The 20,562-nt window shown below is 44.4% G+C and overlaps 4 protein-coding genes across 17 annotated transcripts; 2 read left to right on the forward strand and 2 right to left on the reverse strand.

Annotated features, from left to right (window-relative positions):
* Positions 1-75: 75 nt before the first annotated feature.
* LOC100678030 (histone deacetylase complex subunit SAP130) lies at positions 76-4,663 on the reverse strand. Of its 4 annotated transcripts, none has more exons than XM_003427480.5 (9): positions 3,385-4,663; positions 3,058-3,308; positions 2,452-2,842; positions 2,153-2,341; positions 1,575-2,082; positions 1,351-1,497; positions 839-1,276; positions 549-745; positions 76-469 (listed from the first exon to the last, which is right to left on the reverse strand). In XM_003427480.5, exons 1-9 carry the CDS (start codon positions 3,664-3,666, stop codon positions 224-226), a joined length of 2,649 nt encoding a protein of 882 aa, XP_003427528.1. In that variant the 5' UTR covers positions 3,667-4,663; the 3' UTR covers positions 76-223. The 4 variants fall into 4 exon arrangements, with proteins under 4 accessions (XP_003427528.1, XP_008211396.1, XP_008211395.1 ...); XM_008213174.4 differs by having other exon boundaries at positions 848-1,276; positions 3,385-4,662; XM_008213173.4 differs by having other exon boundaries at positions 2,452-2,863; positions 3,385-4,662.
* A 267-nt stretch (positions 4,664-4,930) lies between these two features.
* LOC100120440 (stromal membrane-associated protein 1) lies at positions 4,931-12,044 on the forward strand. Of its 11 annotated transcripts, none has more exons than XM_008213165.4 (8): positions 4,931-6,284; positions 9,211-9,344; positions 9,824-9,997; positions 10,102-10,321; positions 10,408-10,680; positions 10,758-10,987; positions 11,157-11,282; positions 11,372-11,610. In XM_008213165.4, the coding sequence occupies exons 1-8, from the start codon at positions 6,170-6,172 to the stop codon at positions 11,486-11,488; spliced, it is 1,389 nt and encodes a 462-aa protein (XP_008211387.1). In that variant the 5' UTR covers positions 4,931-6,169; the 3' UTR covers positions 11,489-11,610. The 11 variants fall into 11 exon arrangements, with proteins under 11 accessions (XP_008211387.1, XP_032455391.1, XP_032455392.1 ...); XM_032599500.1 differs by having other exon boundaries at positions 4,983-6,284; positions 9,824-9,991; positions 11,130-11,282; positions 11,372-11,622; XM_032599501.1 differs by having other exon boundaries at positions 5,453-6,284; positions 9,824-9,991; positions 11,369-11,938.
* Positions 12,045-14,023: 1,979 nt separating this feature from the next.
* On the forward strand, positions 14,024-14,753 carry LOC100114027 (40S ribosomal protein S28). Its single transcript, XM_001606908.6, has 2 exons — positions 14,024-14,400; positions 14,560-14,753. Exon 1 carries the CDS (start codon positions 14,168-14,170, stop codon positions 14,363-14,365), a length of 198 nt encoding a protein of 65 aa, XP_001606958.1. The 5' UTR covers positions 14,024-14,167; the 3' UTR covers positions 14,366-14,400; positions 14,560-14,753.
* A 206-nt stretch (positions 14,754-14,959) lies between these two features.
* Positions 14,960-16,660, reverse strand: LOC100120414 (MRG/MORF4L-binding protein). The gene is made up of 4 exons (XM_016985428.3): positions 16,378-16,660; positions 16,042-16,163; positions 15,496-15,859; positions 14,960-15,304 (listed from the first exon to the last, which is right to left on the reverse strand). Exons 1-4 carry the CDS (start codon positions 16,478-16,480, stop codon positions 15,150-15,152), a joined length of 744 nt encoding a protein of 247 aa, XP_016840917.1. The 5' UTR covers positions 16,481-16,660; the 3' UTR covers positions 14,960-15,149.
* Positions 16,661-20,562: the final 3,902 nt, after the last annotated feature.

A 20,562-nucleotide genomic window follows, 5' to 3' on the forward strand; every position in this document is an offset into this window, starting at 1 on the left:
ACTGTGTTATCTTTTTTTCCCGATATGCATGTATGTTTTACTAGTAGAGGGTTGGTTTCTAAATACAAACAGTTATTTATGTATTATTTAAATCTGAAAAATTTTTTTTTATTTTGATATATACTTTTTAATAAAAATAACGTATTCTTAAAACTCGCACATGTATCTATAGTATTATTTATAGTCTTTTTTAAATATATTTTGATCTTGCACACAATTAAATTCACTTATCTCTCTTTTTCTGCGCCCGTTTATTACCACAGCGCTGAAGTAAGTCCGCCACGTATGTCTTGTGCTGGAATATCGCAGTGAGTTGTACGCGTGCTTCGTGCATCCCTTCGCTTATTAAACTACTGCGCTGCATATTGCCCTTTATAAGTTCGTTTGTTCGTTCCAAACTATCATCAGGCCTATTCTTCACTTGCTGGGATTCCAGCATGGTCAAAGTTGATTTTAACTTGTCATGAACCTTAAAAAGAGATCGACATTAAAAATTTTATTCATCTTATTTGCATAGATTGAGTAGTGGTAGTCATATCCAAACATACAGATTTTTCAAGTTCAGCCAAGTCGTCCATTTGAGACGTCAGATGAAAGACTTTCCATCCGTTCACTTTCTGTAACACGTGTTTTTGCTGTGCGATTTCATTGACAGTTGGCCGTCTTTCCTCGCGAGGCTTCACGTCACTTGGCCTTTTATAGTGATTCAATCTTACATGGCCAAATCGATTTTTCCATGACTGACCTGTTTTTCATATAAATATTTTAGTTTCGCATGTATAGATACATTTACGTTCATTAAATAAAAAAAAAAAAAAAAAATAGCGTGACTTAGTACCTGATTTACCTATTAAAGAAGGCGTGGGTTTTGATCTAACGGATGCCGGTTGAGATGTCTTACGATCTTGCTGAAGATTCGCGTTGGATTTCCTTTCGTCGTACTTTTCCTTGGGCTCCTCTTTGACCTCTTTTTTTATTTTTTCCTCGGTGATAAACTGCATCTCCTCTTCAGTGCACCTGGGCTCAGTTAGTTCGACTCCCGTGAGTTGTTGCTTGCGCGGCTTCTTACGCGGTGACATCTCTACAGTGGGATTAATGGTTATGCGGGACTGCTCGGGATCTTCGTCAAGACCTGGTGATGAGGTTGCCGATACTGTCGTTGAACCCGAGCTATGATTACCACCGCCGTCTCGATCACCTTTTGGTGAGCCAGGTGGACTAGATGCTGAGGCCGACGGCATAGAAGCTAGTACTGGAACTAAGTTTTTTGCTACTCCTACAAAAATGCAAATGTAAGTATTAATAAAATTAATGGTATTTTGTATTCATCAGTGAAATTTTGTACATTACCCTTTGCAGGAGAACCATCATGATCTCTCTTTCTAAGTATGCTAGGTCTAGGCGAGGCATTAGGTTTACCAAGTGGTTCTTCAAATCCTGGTTCCACTAATAATCTGACTGGCTGCACTGATGTTTGACGATACTGAGGATATCCTCCTAAAATAATCCATTAAAATAACATTAAGTATATTGCTACTTGTAAGGAGTAAAAGATAAATTAACATATTACTTACCAGATGTATCAATAGAATAATACGTCGCGGTTTGCTGAGGATGTAGATATTGTCCCTGTATCTGGCCAGGCTGTTGATTAGCAATACTAGCCGAAGTAACATTGGCGTTATTTATGCTACTAATCGTCCTTTGCTGTAGCGCTGGACCTTGCTGCTGCTGTTGTTGTTGATGTTGCTGCACCTGTACCTGAAGCTGGGACTGCGGCTGCATTGATGCAGGCAGCTGCTTTAATTGGACGGTCTGAATACCAGGTGCCTGAGCAGTGACTTTAAGAGGTGTTGGAGTCGCTCGAGCTGGTGTCAGTGGTAAGGGATGTAACGACATGCCGGTAATTCGCGCGACCGAAGTAGGGCCCGTTTGAGCAACACGCGTTACGTTCCCTGCAACTCCAGCGTTCGTCGAAGTCGTCGCGATCACACGAGATACCTGGCTAAAGTTTGCCAACGGAGTGACGGTCTGGACGACTCGTTGCGCTCCTTGCTGTTGTTGCGGCTGTTGCTGCTGTATCTGGATTCGAGAGAAGAATTTGAAGTACCAAAAAATGGTTTGAAATAAAAATATAGGGTCTTATACTTACAGCTTGAGGGATAACAATGCGGCTTACGGCAGATGTGCCTGCAGCAGTGTTAATCGTTAGTTGTCGGCCGACGCTCGTTTGCACAGAGGTTACGGTGGCTACTCTATTCGGCGCTCCTATTACTGGAGCTGACACTGCTATACGATTGATGGGAGTACTGCTAATAGGTCTACTTGTTGTTAGGTTTGGCTAAAATCAACGAATTCGTTAGTTTACACAGAAACTAATAACCAATTTAAACAAAGAACTCTAGTGCTTAGAAGCTTTATTATGAATGATATTTCCGTAATGAAACTCACTTGAATAGTTTGAGCGACGGCTCTGCCAGCTTGCGATACATTCGCTATACTCGTGACAACCTGGGTCGTCGGCGGCCTCGCTGGTGTGGGTAATCTCGCCGTGACTCCACCACTGTTGTTCTGAGCTTGAAGTACCGGAGCAATGAGTCTCGACGGTGTTGCCGTAACTACAGTCGCCTGTACAGGTCTTCCCACGCTCACCTGGCTCGGGCTAACCAGACGTGGCTGTTGCTGACCCTGGGGCTGGGCTTGAGGTTGACTTGTATAAACGGTTGTAACGGGTCGTGTGGGTGGACGATTCACGACTGGCACAGGATGCCGTTGGGTTTGCGCATAGACGAGGGACGTCGTCTTGGCCTGCCATTGCGTGCTTGGCACTGTCGTACTTACACTGGAAGAGGTGATTATTAAGCTGGTAGAGTTGGAGAGAAAGACATTTTTGAGATTAGATCAGTGAATATATTTACGGTTGATAAGTTTTATTTGTTTTATTTGTAGGACGACTTGTGCAGACTTGTGCATTTGCAAAGATTTACAAATATTTAAAGTTAGTCCTATTAAATAAAATAAGTTTTCGCAGAGTACGAGAGAAGTGAATATAATTACCCAGGTCTAGAAATAGGAATTGGCTGTCCAGCACTTATTGCTCTGACAAGAGGAGTTGCTACTGTGGCTCTTGGTGTAGAGATATTGGCCACAGCTGCAGGCCCACGAGGTACGTGATAGGTTGATGGAATGCTTGTCACTATTTGCTGAGTTTGCTGAGTTCCTTGCTGAACTTGAGTTTGACCCTGGCGTTCTATCGTACTCAGCATGTTTGGTGCAATTATGCGAACCGTTGAACCAACCGGACAAATCTGCAAAATAGTTTTACCTTATAAAACACTTGCTGCCAGATAAACAGAGCAGTCACTACTGAAGAAAAGTACATACTGTGCCAGTAGTGATTTTATTACTCTCTGATGAACTTCCAATGCTGGAGGGAATAGACGGCTTCATGATGAGCTTGGGATTGAGTTCCAAAGATATTGATTTACCTACTAAAGTTCCAGCTTGGCCCATGACAGCCTGCGCTGTCTGGATGCTTGAAATACCACTGGAAACAACATTCTGTATACTCTGAATAGTCGTTAAGTTTTGAGGAACAGTTTGCACATTAGTCTCTGGTTGAGCTTTGTCTTGCCCACCATCTCCTCCACTGTTATTTGCACTCATTGCCGTTTATTAATAAATACTTTTAAGTTAAAATTTTATCCACGCGCACTATACTAATTAATCCTGATTTACTAGCTATTAATTGTACAAATTTCACAAATTTACACTCGCAATATCACCTCAGAGGCAACATATTTGGGCTAATTTTCAAGTCTTTATAAGAAACTTTGTCTTCGCACACTGAAGCCGAGTCCCTAAACACACTAAAATCTGACTTAAACTCTCTCCTTCTTGGCATCTTTCAGTAAGTACAAGAGACTTCACAAGATGCTCTCCTCGAATACCACATTTTCACCAGGAATCCATTATTCTTTACCCTCAGCATCCAGGAGGGAACGAAAAATAGCCTCTCCTCTAAAGTTCCAGAAACTCTTGAACTTATTGAAACTGTTGTGTACTCAAAGCATTGACGATCCGAAAAAGCTACTTGGAATCACAACAACAAACACTATAGTCTTCTCTCCCCGTTCCAACGTTGCAAGGTTAGGAGATTCGGACGTAGGCCAAGGATCGAGCTGCTTCCGTCAGCAGGGGGGGGGGGGCCGCGCGTCAAAATGCCTCGAGGTTTTCCTCTAGATTTCGAGCTCCAGGAGTCTTGTTATTGCAGTCCAATTTCAGCAGCAGGAGCCTCTCGTCGGAACGGTAGCAGCAGCAACAGCAAACAGCAAAAGTAACTTCGTCGTCGTGCCGACGCATCTCCTCGGGATGGGGAAGTCGCCTCGCGCGTCCACCAGGCCGTCCGCGAGATGGAATCCAGCGGGGACGAGGAGTTTCAGTGATTAATCGCGCGATGAAGTTGACTCGATCTCGTCGTCAACTTCTTCGGAGGCTTTGTAGCTGCCCGTGATAATCTGCTGCTATCTGGTCGACGCGCGGAGCGGCTGTTTCAACGTATACACATCACACACCCACACGTGGATAATTCAAGGCACACAGACGAGCTCGCAAGTCTGCGCACGATTGGAGAGACCGAAATGGCGCGTACAGTGATTGGTCCGCGAGGAGGAAAAAACAGATGATAAGCGAGTAAAGCGCGAGTGGAGTCGCGGAGAGAGGGACGCCGCGCATGCTTACATAGGAATATCGTTGCTGCGCGCGCGGTTGAGGGGAAGAGAGTGGCGGGAAAATTCGAATTTATTGTAGATATTGGAGTGGGAACAGCTGATTTCCACTGTTATCGGAGCAGCAGCTGATGAGTAATTGCATTGCGGGCCGTTTGGAGGGAATTCGATAGCGCGATTCGAGAGCCGGAAGAAAGAGGGAGTAATATAGAATCGTACTTGTGGATGGATCACGATATTGTAAGGAATCGGAGAAATCGGAATATATTTCTCAAATCCGCATTGCTCACATCTGCAATGATGTGGATTGTCTCGACACTCAGAAAATACGCGCAGATCTATATAAACGCAATCGGATCCGTGATCTATAATCGCACATTGTTATTATATCGATTAGCCATCAGTGCAAAGTGCGGGTAGCAAAAAGACGATTAAGAATCAGGGGGCGTTTCTGCAACATCATCCTGATTGCTGTGTACGCTTATCTCGCAGCAGTTAGCTGCGCCGATATGTCTAAAAAAGTTCAAACATTTTTTTCCCTCAATCTCAAAAACAGCTTACTTCGTAAAATAATTTAAAAAAAATCAATATTCCGAAAACATGCATCGCTAAAGAAACCCCTGAGTCCTGCCATCTGGTAGCATGAATTCCAACTTCCAACCAGCCGTATATATATATATCCATATCGCAATAGACATCCACAACTCGCGCTTGCGCAGCGAGTCAGCGACGCGAACGAGCTTTGCTCGCACCTATACGCGTGAAGACAATCTTTCTCCCTCCAACACTCGCACACATACACAGTAGTGACTCTAGACGAAAAAAAGAGACAAGAAAAAACATAATCGTGTCGTCACGGGTGGCCATTGCTCTTCTCGCTCTGCCGTGCAATACACACTGTATACGGTTCGAGCCGCCGTCCTCGGCCTAGTCTGCATTGCTCTCCCGTCAGCCCACATCCGGCTCCAGTTTTAATTTCGGAGTCGTCGACTTTTCAAGTTCGCGAATTTAAGCCTCGTGCATTATCGCCGCGAGTTTGTGCGACATGTGCGGGTCGATTCCTAGGCGATAGAAGGCCGATTCCTCGAAGCGCAGAGCGAGCAGCTGGCGACTGTAGAAGGAGGCCTGAAAGCAAGAGACACAGCAGCTCCCCCAAGAGCGAGACGGAGACAACTCCACCATATCGGCTTATACAGCGCTCAGGCAGTCCGGAAAGATAGCCGCCGCGAGAGGGTGCAGGGCGCAGGCAGAGTAGCAGTCGTCGGCAGTGCGTGTGTGGTCGTCGGTGCGCGTCGGAAACCTGTCGTGTCCCTCCTCTCTTCTCTCGCTCGCGCATTCCTCCCGCAGGACACAGACTGAGCGTATACAGGCAATCCTGCGCTGAAAGGCTCGGGAGCTGCAAGTGTACAGAACGAGTATAAGAGAAAGAAACGGCCACGAACATGTCGCGGCTCGAGAAGGAACGGGTCAAGCAGATCCAGGACAAGTGCCAGACACTCCTGACGCAGATGCTCCGCGACGAGGACAACAAGTACTGCGTTGACTGCGATGCCAAAGGTACGTTGGCTCTCTGTCTCTCTTCTTCGCATACGAGGCTGTCGCTCTCTTCTCCTTTCTTTGTTTATATCGCGCTGGCGTATTTTCGTACGCGCGGTGTAGGTATATACACACAACGCCGAGCGCGCGCGCACGACATCCACGTCATCGCCGAGGAAATGCTCGCGTTCTTTCGCGTTTCGCCGCCGGTCTTTCTCACCTGCTGGCTACTCGTTGCCTTATCGTAGTGACGACTTTTCTCTCTCTCTCTCTCTCTCTTTCCTCGCGAGAGTCGTTATCGACTCGTCGGCGGCGGCGGCGGCGGCGGCGTTTCATAGCTGTCAATTTCTACTGATTAGGCGCTAAACTACCGCCGCTCGTGCGTTCGTGATCGTGAGAGACAGCACAGCAGCGATGTGTGATTCGATCGTCGCTGGGAATATTGCATTAGAATATAGGTACAGAGGAGGATGTGGCGATGTAACGCGATACGCAAAGGGATGTACACGTTATAATTCGATAAAGTTATAGCGATGCTGTGCAGAATAGACAGACAGCGGTTCGTCGCGCTCGTTGTTCGAGATTATTGCCCGAGTATAAGTTGCATTATTGCTTCCTGCCGACGACGTTGCGAGACACTCTCTCGGCACGTATGCCCGATACGCGCTGCTGACCATCGGGAACTAGTCGAAACAATCGTTGTCTCAGAAGGCGTCCCTTTAACGTAGCTACATTTTACACGAGTGCGAAAGGACTCGGTGCACTTTTTCCCCTCTCGTACTATCTCTCAATGTCGTCGGAAGAAAGCGCGTGGGCGCGAGGAGAGATTTTAGTATGCGCGAGCAGTGCGAAAGTTTCGATCGAGCGCGAGGATGATGAAAAAAAGCGACGGGAATCGTTAATAATCGCCGCGACTGCTGCTGTCTTGTTTACTTATCGCCGACACACGCGCGCGTATGAAATGTTCACGAGTGTGCAGCACACGCGTATAAACCTGTCTCGAATTTCCTTAGAATTTTCAATTTCCAACTATCTCTCGTGCTCGACACCGTCGAATCCAATAATCCGTCAATCAGTGGGCCGAAGATCCGAGCTCGCGGCCCGTCTTGGTCGTTATCCTATATATCGATTGGTCGAGCGGCGTGTCCGACGGCGCGACCCAGTTTTGCTATGCACTGCTGTACGTGGGGGGTGTCTCTCTCTCTCTCTCTCTCTCTCTCTCTCTCTCACCCTCTGTGCGCAGAGAATTGCTCCGATCTTGTTTATAGGGCTTGCCTACTCCGCTGTGTGCTGGGGATTTATGCGACTGTTTTGTCGGGGAGGGAGTCGCTTGCGGGGAAGGTTTATTAAATTCTCGGAGATAGGCGTAAACAACGTTGGAATTTTCAACGCTCTTATTTTAAAATGACGAATAGCTTGAAAGAAGCTGTCGATGCCGTTAATCGGATTGTAGGAGTCGTAGAAAAGAAATCCTTGCGAGAGAGATAATGCGCCATTATAACTTATCCAACGAGTATAGACATAACGTTCGACTCGGAACTTGTTTCGCATTTATTACTCCGAAGTGGTGCAAAAAATCAATACTTTATACACAGCCAGTTTCTCCGACAAAAGCTATCGCAGCTTCGCAGGATTCTTGTCAAGCCTGTATCATCCTCCCCTCGGCTGAACTTTATGGCCACACGCGCGGCATGTCAGCTGTGTAATCTACAAGAGCGAGTGTATACTGCATATCGCTTCAGCTCTCGGGAAGTTAATTTAAAGCGGCTATCAAATCAACGAGAAAATAATGGAATAGTATAGCGCGCGGCTGATTGTTTTCGCGAGCGTACACGTATAAAAACGTCTTTCACGATCGATGCGAGGGATATTCGTCGCGCGGCTATACCTGCCGGTCTTTAGCGTCATTAGTATTTTAATACCTCCGAATGGCGTTAGATTTTCTTCTTCTATTATTCGTCAAAAGGTAAACTTGCGATGATCCACTAAGAACACTGAATCTTTCATTTTTCAAAATCCATTAACAACGACACTGTAATACACACAGACCCGTAGTCGTCGAGGCTCGATTAATTTTCGTCTCGGGTTCTTCTTCGCTTCTTCTCCTCTCCTACTATATCCACCCACGGACTGACGTACATTATACGCGCTCAAGGGAAGCGCTAAGGACGCGCGAACCCTTTTCTGGGCATCCAAGTATACGCGTTTGCAAAAACAGGCAACGTATCGGGTTCTGTCGTGACAAAAAAAAGCACTTTGTAAACGTGATGAAACACTCCGATGATATCACAGCTAGATTTTCATAGCCAGGGGCAAGTTCAAGGTTGTTACGTTGTTACGCCTCTCCACTCCAGATTGAGCCCATCCAATAAAGTCCGGATTTCTTTTTCGTCCCTCTTTCTCTCTCTCTCTCTCTCTCGAGGGACCTGAAAACATAGGCACCCGTTCTCCGTTTATACTTCCCCGCAATAACTTATTACATTATTCGTGGACACACGGACCTAAAAATATACGTCCTATCGGTCGCGCATCAAATTTCCGGGTTCTCTGCTCTTGAAAATTAAGTGCACGCACGGGGAAGGTGAGAGAGCCACAAGACATACAGTTTACTCACACGCTCGCGTATACAGAGCAATCAATCGAGCCTTCAAGTGCGCCGAGGTCGAGTTTCCTATAACGAGAGCGTCGCTCGTTGTGTTTTTCACTTGTGGGTTTTCCGAGAGGGGAAACGTTCCGTGCCCCGGTTAATTTCGCTGGGGGGTGTGTGATCAGCTGGAAGGAGGTTAATCTAGCGGGGGTTAAACGGAGAATTGGAGCTGATTAGGCGTCTCGGCTTTTTTTACTTGATATCTGCTGTGATATCGATTTTGGGGGCAGAGAAGGAAAGTGATGCTATTATTCTACGCTGGGTTATTTTATAACAGAATTTTTTTTTTAATCGTTTCAGGACCAAGATGGGCAAGCTGGAACCTCGGCATATTCCTCTGCATCCGGTGCGCGGGTATCCACAGGAACCTCGGCGTTCACATAAGCAAAGTCAAGTCCGTCAACCTGGATTCCTGGACCCCGGAGCAAGTTGTGGTAATTATAGCCGCGACGAACTCCAAATCAACGAAAATATACTCTCCTCGCGCATGCAGTGCGATTCGAACGACGACGTTTAAAAATATACTCGCATATCTATGCAGCACTGCTGCTGCGTTTTGTCACTGCGGGTTCTATTTCCAACTTTATCTAGCGCCATACTATTTGCGAACTTAGTCATCGAGTTTACAAGCGCTTTTTATTGGCCTTGGACTATGAAGTTTTAACGTTGCTTGTTCCGAGTCGCGCGTGCTGCTGCGTTAATTGAATGGCGAAAGTGTGCGTATACTCTTATGCGCGTACACGAGCTGTATAAAGTTCAATTTTGCATGCGCGTGATATGGCTTTCGGAGCGACAATCGCGATGACGTTTTCAGATTTAATTGATACCGGCCTTCCTTTGTTAAGTGTAGAGTAGCCTCGATAATCAGCTGTTTCGCAGAATAATATAACGTTTCACTTTCGACTCTTCGCAGAGCTTACAACAGATGGGAAACTCACGAGCGAGGGCTGTGTACGAGGCGAATCTTCCCGACAGTTTCCGAAGACCCCAGACCGACTGCAGCTTGGAGAGCTTCATCAGAGCGAAGTACGAGCACAAAAAGTACATCGCAAGGGAATGGGTACCACCCCCATTGCCCAAGGTATCTGTAAGGGTTATTTTTTTTATTTTTTGGTTCGAATTTTTATTTCGTTTTCCTCTCGTACACCGCGCGAATTCGTTCGACTCGGATTTTAAACGGCGAATTTCCAGGTCAACTGGGATAAGGAGCTGGACGAGGAGGCGGAGCGACAGCGCAGACGGAAAAAAGACAGCCAGAAACCTACGACTCAGACTGCATTGCCTCCTGTGAAAAAGCCAGAAGTAGTGCCTCAGATACCGAAACCGCGAAGTTCCGTCAGCCCGAAACCCAACAGATCCGTACCTCTGCCCACGGCAACCAACTCGGCTACGCTGGACTTACTCGGTCTGGGTGAGTCAAAGTTTTGATAAGCAGCGTACATTCGGCGAAAACGCGATAAAGCGCGAGAGTTTTAACTTGGAATTCGTGCGTAACAGATGCCCCAGAAAATCAAACGAGTACAAATGGCTCTACATCTGGAGATGACATATTCACATCGTTCTTGTCGGGGCCACCTGCATCATCGTCGGCACCCGTGTCAAATGGCACATCGACGGAGAGTAACAGTACAAATGCCTCTGCGGCGGCCAGCAAGTCCGAAGAGGAGAGCTTTTTCAATCAGCCGGCCCCGACGCCACAGGAGAAGAGCAAAATGACGAAGGATAGTATTCTAGCGTTGTACGGAACTCAGCCGAGTCAACCTTTCGGAGGTCAGTGTGAACCGATAAGTAAAATGGAAAAATGTTCGAGGATCCGCGTAAACAACAAAGGATACGTTTGTTTACAGGTAACATGTTCAATCAGCAAATGCCTGCCCAGCAGTTCCAGCAGCCAATGTCGAACGTGGGAGCGTTTAATCAGCCTCTAAATCATTCCCTGCAGTCCCAGATGGGCATGCCCGGCGTTAATCAAATGAACGTCGCGCCCAATCAAATGTGTATGAATCCTAATCAATTAGGTGCCGCCTCGGGAAACCCTATGGCCAATAACTCTGCCATGACTATGCAAGCTCAAATGGTAAGTGCGAATTGTAAAAGCTCTTCATTACGGAGTCTGCAAATGCTTCTAGCTGTAGATCTCGGTATTTATTAGTTCATAGTGCAGCTTGTAGAAGTAGATAATTCACCTTTCGACCTTTATCACAACTTTGCTGCAGCAGCAAGGTGTGACAAATTCTGGTTCGCAGATGGTTCTAGGTAGCAATAACGGATGGAGCGGGATGATGACCGCTCAAAACTTGCAGCCTGCTCCTGGCAGCAATCCATTCTTGAATCTGGGTGCCCAGCCAACGGCTGCCCAACTCTTTGGACAGGTGATTATTACACTGCTTATTTTCATTGCGAATTCATTAAATATATAATGCTGCCAAACAATTAGTAATGAAAAATAATTTTACAGCAGCTTCCCCAGCAAATGTCTCAAATGTCCCTCGGCGGGATGGGCTTTCCCGCTGCGCCTGGTAAACCAGCGACAGCGTCATTACCAGGTCAAACGCTTTCGACGAACCTATGGCAGTAATAGTCTTCGGACAGTGTGCTCGTTTGGTGTTTAAAAGCTAGTTTTGGCCGGTCTACCTATTGTCGACCACCGACGTTTAGGAAAAGCAATGTGACTCGTTGAACTGAATAAGATAAAGAAAATGAGAAAAAAAAGAAACTAAACTCCTCGCGAGTGAGAAAAAGGGAGCATGTACAAGTGTCAGTAACACACAAAAAAGTACCGCGTGAAAGAATTTGAGGGAAACAGTGTAGTAGAGAACGATACCATTGTTTCGGTAGGATGAGCTTCATTTTTGCTCGATGCAATTGTTCTTCATGTAGCAGCAACGTGAATAAAACACCTCTGGTGTACAAAGAAACAAAATATGTATAATAATGTACTACGAGATTTGATCGTATGTTTGACATGAGTTGTGTAAGATGTAAATTTATTATCGCATAATAGATGATTAATTTTTCGAATGAAAAAGTGCGAGGGATACGTGTGTGCTCACCTTTGAACCTCCAAAGTCGATGTTTATAAAGCTCACGCAGAAAAACCAAACGAAACATCGAACGACATTAAGGACAAGCAACTTGCAATTAGTTTTTCCTTTTTTATTGACGACGACAAGGCACGATTTATCATATTTTATATATATATATATATATATATATATATATATATATATATATATATATATATATATATATATATATATATATATATATATATATATGTGTAGCTATTCCTCAGATTTAGACTGCGTATACCGACTGCTGACTTTTTTGTCAAGTTATCCAAGAACGATGGATGTCAATGAACTTCCATCGTCTTGTTAATAATGTGTCTTTATATAATGATTAAAAAAAATTGTAAATTATTTTAGAAATTCGAAACATCATTTCCTCCTATTCGCATATGTAATAGAATAAGAGACGAGCTTTGGTAGCGATCTACTGAATTTTTTCAAGCATTTTTAGCTTGTAACAAGATTTTTCAAATTTCAGTCGATCCTTCATGGTGCTACGTTGTAAGGCTAAGATTAGAAGGAAGTTATTAATACACTCAAGGGGGGATGCGAATGATCTTAAAGTGGATGTATAAACAATAAAACTTTGCAATTGCGGTATATACTTAGAATATCTATATTAAATTTAGTCAAGAAACTACGTCGTTTATTAATTTTTATAATACAGAATAGTAAGTACGTCAAAACATTTTGAAGGAACGGGTTTTTGAAACTTGTTGCTTTGTTAAGTGTAGTGTCGATTTTGAAAGTATTATTGAAATTTGATTCATAGTGAGGACATTTAATGTTGCGTTTATCTTTTAATATGTAAATTGGAATTTAAAGTTTGGCAAATATTGACAAAAATTTTTTAGTACAAATAAAGAAAGTTATTCAAATTTTAAATTTTGTTATTTGTCTATCAATTAGATGTATATACATTTCAATGTTCACATCCTCCCTTCAAGTGTTTAATAAATGAAATTACAGGAATGTCCACAGTATTTATAATTGAATATTCATAACAATCTTGTGAAGTATTTTTCATTCAAAAATGCAAACGAACAATAATCATCTTTGAACTTATGGTTTATATATAAATTGAACCGTCCAAAATAATATTATAAACCCCTTTTACTCTAGTTATCGTTCCGTATATAATTATAAAAATTTACTATAAATCTTAAAGTAAGTTGAGCTTTTATTTCTATTAATTTTTATAACGAAAGATGTAAAAAATATATCCAAGCGAAATACGACGAAAATTTTCAACAAATCTTAAAACTAAGTGACAATAATTTAACGATGTCGAACACCGCCACTCATTATGTTCTCGACCGTTTCAAACACATTATATAGCTAAAGTTCGCCGATGTGCATATAATAATATAACGAACTCAACAACACCACGATGTAAGAAATATTTTGAGTATTCAATAAGAGAAAGACAAAAAACAAGCTAATGCATTTTACAAAGGGTTCTTTGCACCTGCCTCATTATTAGCACACGGTATATTTATAGTCGTCGGCTCGAAGGTCAAGTCGACGATGCAGCGGAGACACTGCCACGGCTTTATATTATACTTTCTATACTAGTTGTCTATCGGTCGAGAGGGAGACCAATAAGGACACAAGTGAGGGTCGCGAAGCAGCCAGGTTCAATAGCTGACCAGTTTCCTTTGTCACGAAGAGACCTTTTGTTACGTTGAATCTTGCGCTTAGTAAAAGTTCATTCTTTTTAGTTCGCCTTTTTTATTTTAATGATGTACAGTGAACAATCGAATCATTGTGCTTATTTGCATATGCATCGAGCTTTGGTTATCTTTAGCTCGAGCTGTATTCAGCCATTGAAATGTTGATTAGTATAGCTGTTTATACGCTGTAAATAAATTATAGTCAATTTTTAAAATTTTCAAAAATCTAAACATTGAACAATATTATTTTTTAGATTCAATTATATAAATTTAACTCTTACAATACGCTTAGTAATTATTTGACAATATGAAATTTGTCAAATCACAAAATGAAGAAAAAACTAATTCAAATGTTCGCGCCTACAACTGACCAACGTAGTCGTAACGCGGAAGCATCGACGCCATTTTGAACGACGAGCACGGCGATGGTGGCGCGGAACACCGCATGCCGCTGGGTCGTTCACTTCCTGCGACGAATCTTTCTTTGCTAGATCGTAGCCACGTGAAAACACCATGGAGAAACCCGTCGTCCTGGCGCGTGTAATTAAGGTCCTCGGACGCACTGGATCTCAGGGTCAGTGTACACAAGTGAAAGTCGAGTTCCTCGGAGAAGAGAACCGACAAATCATCAGGAACGTGAAGGGCCCGGTGCGCGAGGGCGACCTCCTAACCCTCCTCGAGTCCGAGCGTGAAGCTAGGAGGCTAAGATGAGCGGCTCCGGAGTTTCTATCGACACATTTATATAAGTAAGCAGCTTTATTTAATCGATATTTTGCTCGTTTGTGCTGATGCATTGCGTTTGTCGTTTTTTTTTCGAACGCACGCAGTTGCATACGCGAAAGGTGCTTTTGGAGGTTATATAGTGTGGCTGGCATTGAGTGTGGTGTTTTACATTTTTGTTGCAGATTTTTTATGGAACCTTGTTACCAGCGACTGTGTATTCTTTGGATCTGCGCTGCACCTAGACGTACGACAATGGACATCAATGTTGACAGTGGTTGTTCTTAAGAAAAATATCATTTGTGACTGTACGCCGATGAAAAGCTTTCAAGATTTAGTGCTATTCTGTCTGGAATAAACATTTACTGGTAACCCATAATAGGAATGGTTTTTTTTTATTGATGTCACCTGTTGTTTTAAGTCCCACTTTATGTGTTTAATAACACTGCATTTTTTTTAATTTGGTTTGGTGTTTATCTTCAGCAACATGTCACTGTGTGTACAGTAGTCTCTCGAGTAGCAATATTACTTTTTCAACAAAGTTTTTAGATTTAGGTGGATAAAAATTAAAAAATAAATTCATTAGAAAAATCATGGTAATTTATTTACAATGTAACTTACATTTTTAGGATGAAGGTATGTAATGATAGTATTCACAGTAATAGTAACAGCGCATTAACTTTTTTCTTTTTTTTTAAAGAAATGTATTTGAGAACTATAGGAACGAAATTAAATAATGCAATATAGAAATTTAATGTATATCAAAAAAGAAAGGTTATATTCTTCTACGTTTTGGAGGCGGAGTATCTCTTGGACTCGATGAAGCCTTTGAACTGCTATCAATGCTCTGTCTCGTAGGTCTCTTTGGTGCTCTCTTTAAACTTTCTCGACTTGACTCGGAATCCTTGCGCTCTTTCTTGACTGGTGGTCCTTCAACATCAATAATAATTAGAGATTGATGCATTAGCATATCAAGCACATGTTTTTCAACATTTATAGTTTCAATTTTCTACATAGAAGGTTTAGTGGGAAAAATGGTAGGATGACTTTCAAAAATGTTTGAAGCTTTTGAATTGAAAAACACATTTTAGTGTCAATAAAGTATGCAATATTCATCTTACCAGCATCCTCTGGTTCCTCTTTTCCTTTAAGACGTCCTTTGGTAGCTTTCTGTTCCTTTTTCACTTCCTTTGCCTCGCGCTGTTTGTTATCCTTTTTCACCTCGGGCTCTTTAACAACTTTCTTGACTTCCTCCTTCTTTCTCTCCACTTCTTTAACAGCCTTAGTATCACGAAGAACGATTTCTTTTTTCCCCACTTCTTTTGCATCTTTATCTTTTTTGACTTCTTTAACCTTTTCTTTTGATTCTTTTGGCTTTGCTTCAGCCTCTTCCTTCTTACGCGATTTCATGAGTTCTGAAAATTCACTCTCTGGTAATGAAAAATCTGTCTCGTTACTTGGAAAAGGCACATCTTCCATGTCGTCCTGTGGACAAATATAAGTTAGTCAACTTATCTCCAACAAATAGACAAATAAATTGCCATATGTAGCAATAAAGCTTTTCTAGCTGCATGTTGACCAACGAGGAAGTTGATCAAGCGTACAGCTGTACAATATATATTCACTTTTTGTTTGGTGTGCTCTATTGTCAGCGTATGATAACTCACCAAAGCCATTAGATCGTACATCGACTTGAGATGATCCCAAATGGCCTTCAAGGACACATCTTTATGTATCGCTGCCCGAAATTTCTCCCAAATGCATACCATGTGAAAGTACTTATTTACACCTTGAAACAGAATGGAAAACGTCCATGTTACGTTTGTCGACACAGTGATAATAATTACGCGAAATTCGGGGGTAAAGGGTAGATCGAAGGGACAGATGGATGCACGGGAGGCTTAAGTTACATAAATAAAATTTTTCAATCCAAACATAACCTCAAGCACTCCTCCGAGTCGGAGGGAAACTCGGTCAGAGGGAAAACATGATCGTGGACTCACCGACTGGCTTGTGGCCGTTCATGGCGAAGAACAACTGTATCTCGTTCTCAACGTTCCACTCGATCTCCTCGGCGGAGTCGCTCTGTTTTTCCTTGACAGCCATGTTCTTGGCGATGCGATAAAACACAGAGAAACACACCGAGAAAGCCTACTCTCTAACTACTCCGGAATAACAATAACGACAGGAGCAAGAGCGAGAGAGAAGCACTGAAGTTGCTGCACTATTTGGAAACAGATGATGAGAGCGTCGCTGTTGTTTGTCATCCCCTCTCTCGGCTTTTTCTTTTTGGGCCAAGTGCTGCGTGCGCTCACTCGAGGCTCCTGCAGAAGCTTGGTTGTGCTGAGCGTCGGTAAATTTACCTAGATTTCCTACTTTGCCGATCGTCGTTTCTGTCACCGGGGATTCCTCCGTTTTCGAGCGTCAGTATCACGAACTCGACAAAAGTCCCGTATAGATGCCGTTCGGATAAGCCAGCGCTGGATTGTTTAAATAATAGCCGTGTTTGCGTGCCTTTATAATCATTGCGTTTTTTTTTTAATATTACGCTTAGTATGCACATAAGTTTATTTGTTTTAAACGACGACGGATAAGTACGCATAATGATCGAAAAAAGAGGTAAAAATTGAAAAGTTCATATCTGCGACGCTTTTTTCGCAGCAATCATTGCGCACACCTTGCACTGGCGCAACGCACACAGAGAGAACACAGAGTGTATATAGAATAGAGCGTCTAAACCGCAGAATGTCGAGTGTAATGGCGGAAATAATTAAATCCCGCATGAGGTGAAAGACACCGATGTACGCTTGCTCGTGGTATGAAGATATAAATAGGGGGGATAGTCCGCGCAAGAGCAGGAAGCAGAAGAAAATGACATCTAAAAAGTTGACGAGGTGTCTCGCTTAAGCCGTTATGCGATCTCCATTTTCCCCTTCGCACGTTCGCGCGCACCAACTTTTTTGCCGCAGCCCTCTATACAGTATAGCACGTTATTCGCGCGGAAACACCGTAAGTATTATTTACGCACTTATAAATATCCGGAAAAACGCGCGGCGTTGTTATTACGTGTAATCTCTCTCTCCTCTCTCGCGAGCTCAAGCGTGCGTATACGAGTTCTTCTTTTTCTGCTAATTAAAATTAAGATCCGCTAAATTAATTTTCGCGTTTTACGCCTGTCTGCGGTTAAAGCGTAATAGTGTGCTGCAGTATATCGAGAAAGCGTCGAGCGATTTTCTCCTATTCGCATCGAAAATAATACAGTTATTTACTCTCCGACGTTTGAATACAACTAAAACCCTCATAGGGGAGCATCATGTTGCATTCCGTGAATTTTTACGTCTTCGGAGACTTTCTACTCCAATGGTCTGTACAAAATACCATCGTCGCTGCTGCTGCGGCGGAGAGAACGAAACTTGCACATCCTCGGGAGAGAGAGAGAGAGAAAAAAATTCAACGGCGCCAAGGGATCCTTATTAAAGTTTTATTTCGCAGCGGGACGCTTCTCGCTCTAATCTCGCGCAATTACCTTTTCTCTCTCGCTCGCAATTAGCCGCAATTTATGTGACACAAGCGCGAAAGTTGCGAGCGAGAGAGAGAGAGAGAGAGAAGTGTCTTTCGGCGGCCTTCTGAAAAGCGATGTACGCCGACGAGCTCGGCTGCAGAGGAATATAATTGCCGAGTGGATTATATTGTCGTGGAAAGTCGCTGCGGTCGGATGACTTTTCACGCGCGATACTGCATTGTTAAACTGTATACTTTGGGGGAGATTTTTCGCGATGTTGGTCGCGGAAGTATAGGTTCGAACAGGAGAAATTTTTCGCCGTTAAAGCGTAGTTTCTCCGCTTTTGAGAGCGATTTTTAGAGTCTATAGTCTCTTCCGCTATGAATTGCAATACGTGATATACATAAGTGGCACAATCGCAATCCTAATTAATACTTCTCCAGCCGTAAAAGCGCAGGTACAACGTCTTAATTTTCGGCAGGAGCAGCAAACCCGTTCTTATCACCCGCGAGCATCTTCCGCGCAAGTGTTATACTCAGCGGCCATCCGCGATGAGTTAGACGCGCATATTCTGCGCTCGGCCGAGCGGACCTTTCCAAATCAGCCGACTTGGCCGGGTTGAACAACCCTTTCCGCGTGAAAGTCGAGCGGAAATCTGGGTCAGTCGCGCGCGTTCGCCGGATGCTGTTGTTCTCGCGCCGCGGGAGAGCGGTTTGAATTTGAATTTTCGAATCTTGTCATGCGAGACTCGCATATTGCATCCGAGATACGACTCGTCTAATTGCGGCGCGAGATAGAGCTGAGAATGTTTTACGCGTCCCCTTATTATTCCGCGCTCGGCGCGAGAGAGGTGCAAATGGCCGCGCTAATGGAATTACGGCGCGCGAGATACTCTTTCAAAACTCCCTCTCGTATATGACACACGCGCGGAGAGTGTCGAGTGTGTCTCAGCAAATTTGAAGAAAAAAAAAAAAATTATCATCGTCACGAGGTGATATTCCGAGGCTCAACGACGTTTATTACTCCTCTCGCAGGACCTCTCCTCCTTCGTATATTCCTATATGGGAAACCGTTGCCGGGACTTTAATCCGAGAGAGAGAGAGAGAGAGATACGCTCTCGGCAGTGTACACACACTCGCGCAGGCAGGTTATAAAAAGTTAATCCGATCGAACGGAATGGACGAAACCGGCTCTCGGCTCCCATGGCCCCTTGTACATACACGGCTCAGAATTGAGAGAGAGAGAGAGAGAGAGAGAGAGAGAGAGACGCTGCGCAGCAAAGTGCGCGTGTGCGGGAGAGCCGATCCAGGAAAAAATCCTGCGTGGCTATATACGAGAGCACTTGTTGCGATCGATTCGATGTTTCCGAAAACACCGAGTACAATCGACTCCCCTCGCCGGAAATCGAAGCGCACCACGAGCTATGTAATCAACTCGGCTCGGAAAGAAAGCTCCGAAAATCATTCCCACAATATAACCCCGTCCCAAAAAAAAAAAGCCAGCATCATCATCATCATCGGGAACAGGTCCGAGCTACCTGTTCATCTCTCTCTCACACAGAGAGAGGTGCACACAAAAGGAATCTCGGTATAAAACTCTCCCCTGGAAAATCCAACGATTTTTCTCGCCGCCGCCGCCGCCGCCGCTTGCGCGCAAGATCAAACGCCTCGCGCACCGGCCTTGCGAAGGCAGCGGAGAAAAGCCGCGAGAGGAATGAAAAAAAGAGGAGAGCGGCAGCAGCATCCCCTACTCTTACCGCGCGATTATGCCTCGCTCCTCTGGTACCTGTGCTCTCTCCCGCGAGCGCGGAGGGGAAGAGAAGAAAATATAAAGTAGGAGGGCCGAGAGTGGAGAGAGAGAGAGAGAGAGAAGCGAGTATACACGGAGTCAACGTTCCGAGCGGGTCAGCGACCACTATCTCTTACACGGCCCTCTCCGCGCTCCGCTTCCTCCTCCTTCTCTCGCTGCGCTGCTGCTGGGGCTTAGCTGCGCGGACTCGACCTTTCTCTCCTCGACGCTGTGTGTGTGTGTGTGTGCTGTATGTACAGCCGCCGCTGATTTTTCGTTATTCCATATTTATAGACGTGTGTATACTCTTTCTTTCGTTCTGCAGTGTAATGGGTTGATCGAAATCGGGAATCGATTCGCCCGAGGAATGCGGTAAGCTGTGTAACGGGAAGCTGCTGGAGAGCGGCGTTTTGAGGAAAGAGAGAGAGAGGGAGCATTATATTTTTAGATCGGCGTGTAATTGGGCTCCTCTTATCGGGCCGACCGGTGCTGATTGATCAGTGAACTTTCGAAGCTCAGCTTCGAAAAACGCAGCGGCCGTATAGAAGCTGGAATTCCTCCAAGTCAGAAAAAGCACGTAGCGCATTATTCCCCGGCGTCGCGTCGGCGCGCATTCCCTCCTCCATTATCTTGCTCATTTTCTCCCTCGATTCCTCTCTCTCCCTTCCTCTATCTCGCCTCTTTCATCCTCCCATTTCTCATCCTTCTCTCTTCCTCTCTCGGTCCGGCCCTATAACCGAGGCAGCGGCACCTCCTTCAGGAATTCGAATCCACTGCGCAGGAGAGCTTCTCGCGTGTACACTTCCTCGCTGCGGCCTTTTCTTCTTCTCGCTCGCGCGGCTTCCTTTTTGCGCTTACGCGCGCGGGGCTATTAGGGCCTCTCTATAGTCTGCACAGA

Source organism: Nasonia vitripennis, chromosome 4, assembly GCF_009193385.2.
Source record: "Nasonia vitripennis strain AsymCx chromosome 4, Nvit_psr_1.1, whole genome shotgun sequence".
Lineage (NCBI taxonomy): Eukaryota > Metazoa > Arthropoda > Insecta > Hymenoptera > Pteromalidae > Nasonia > Nasonia vitripennis.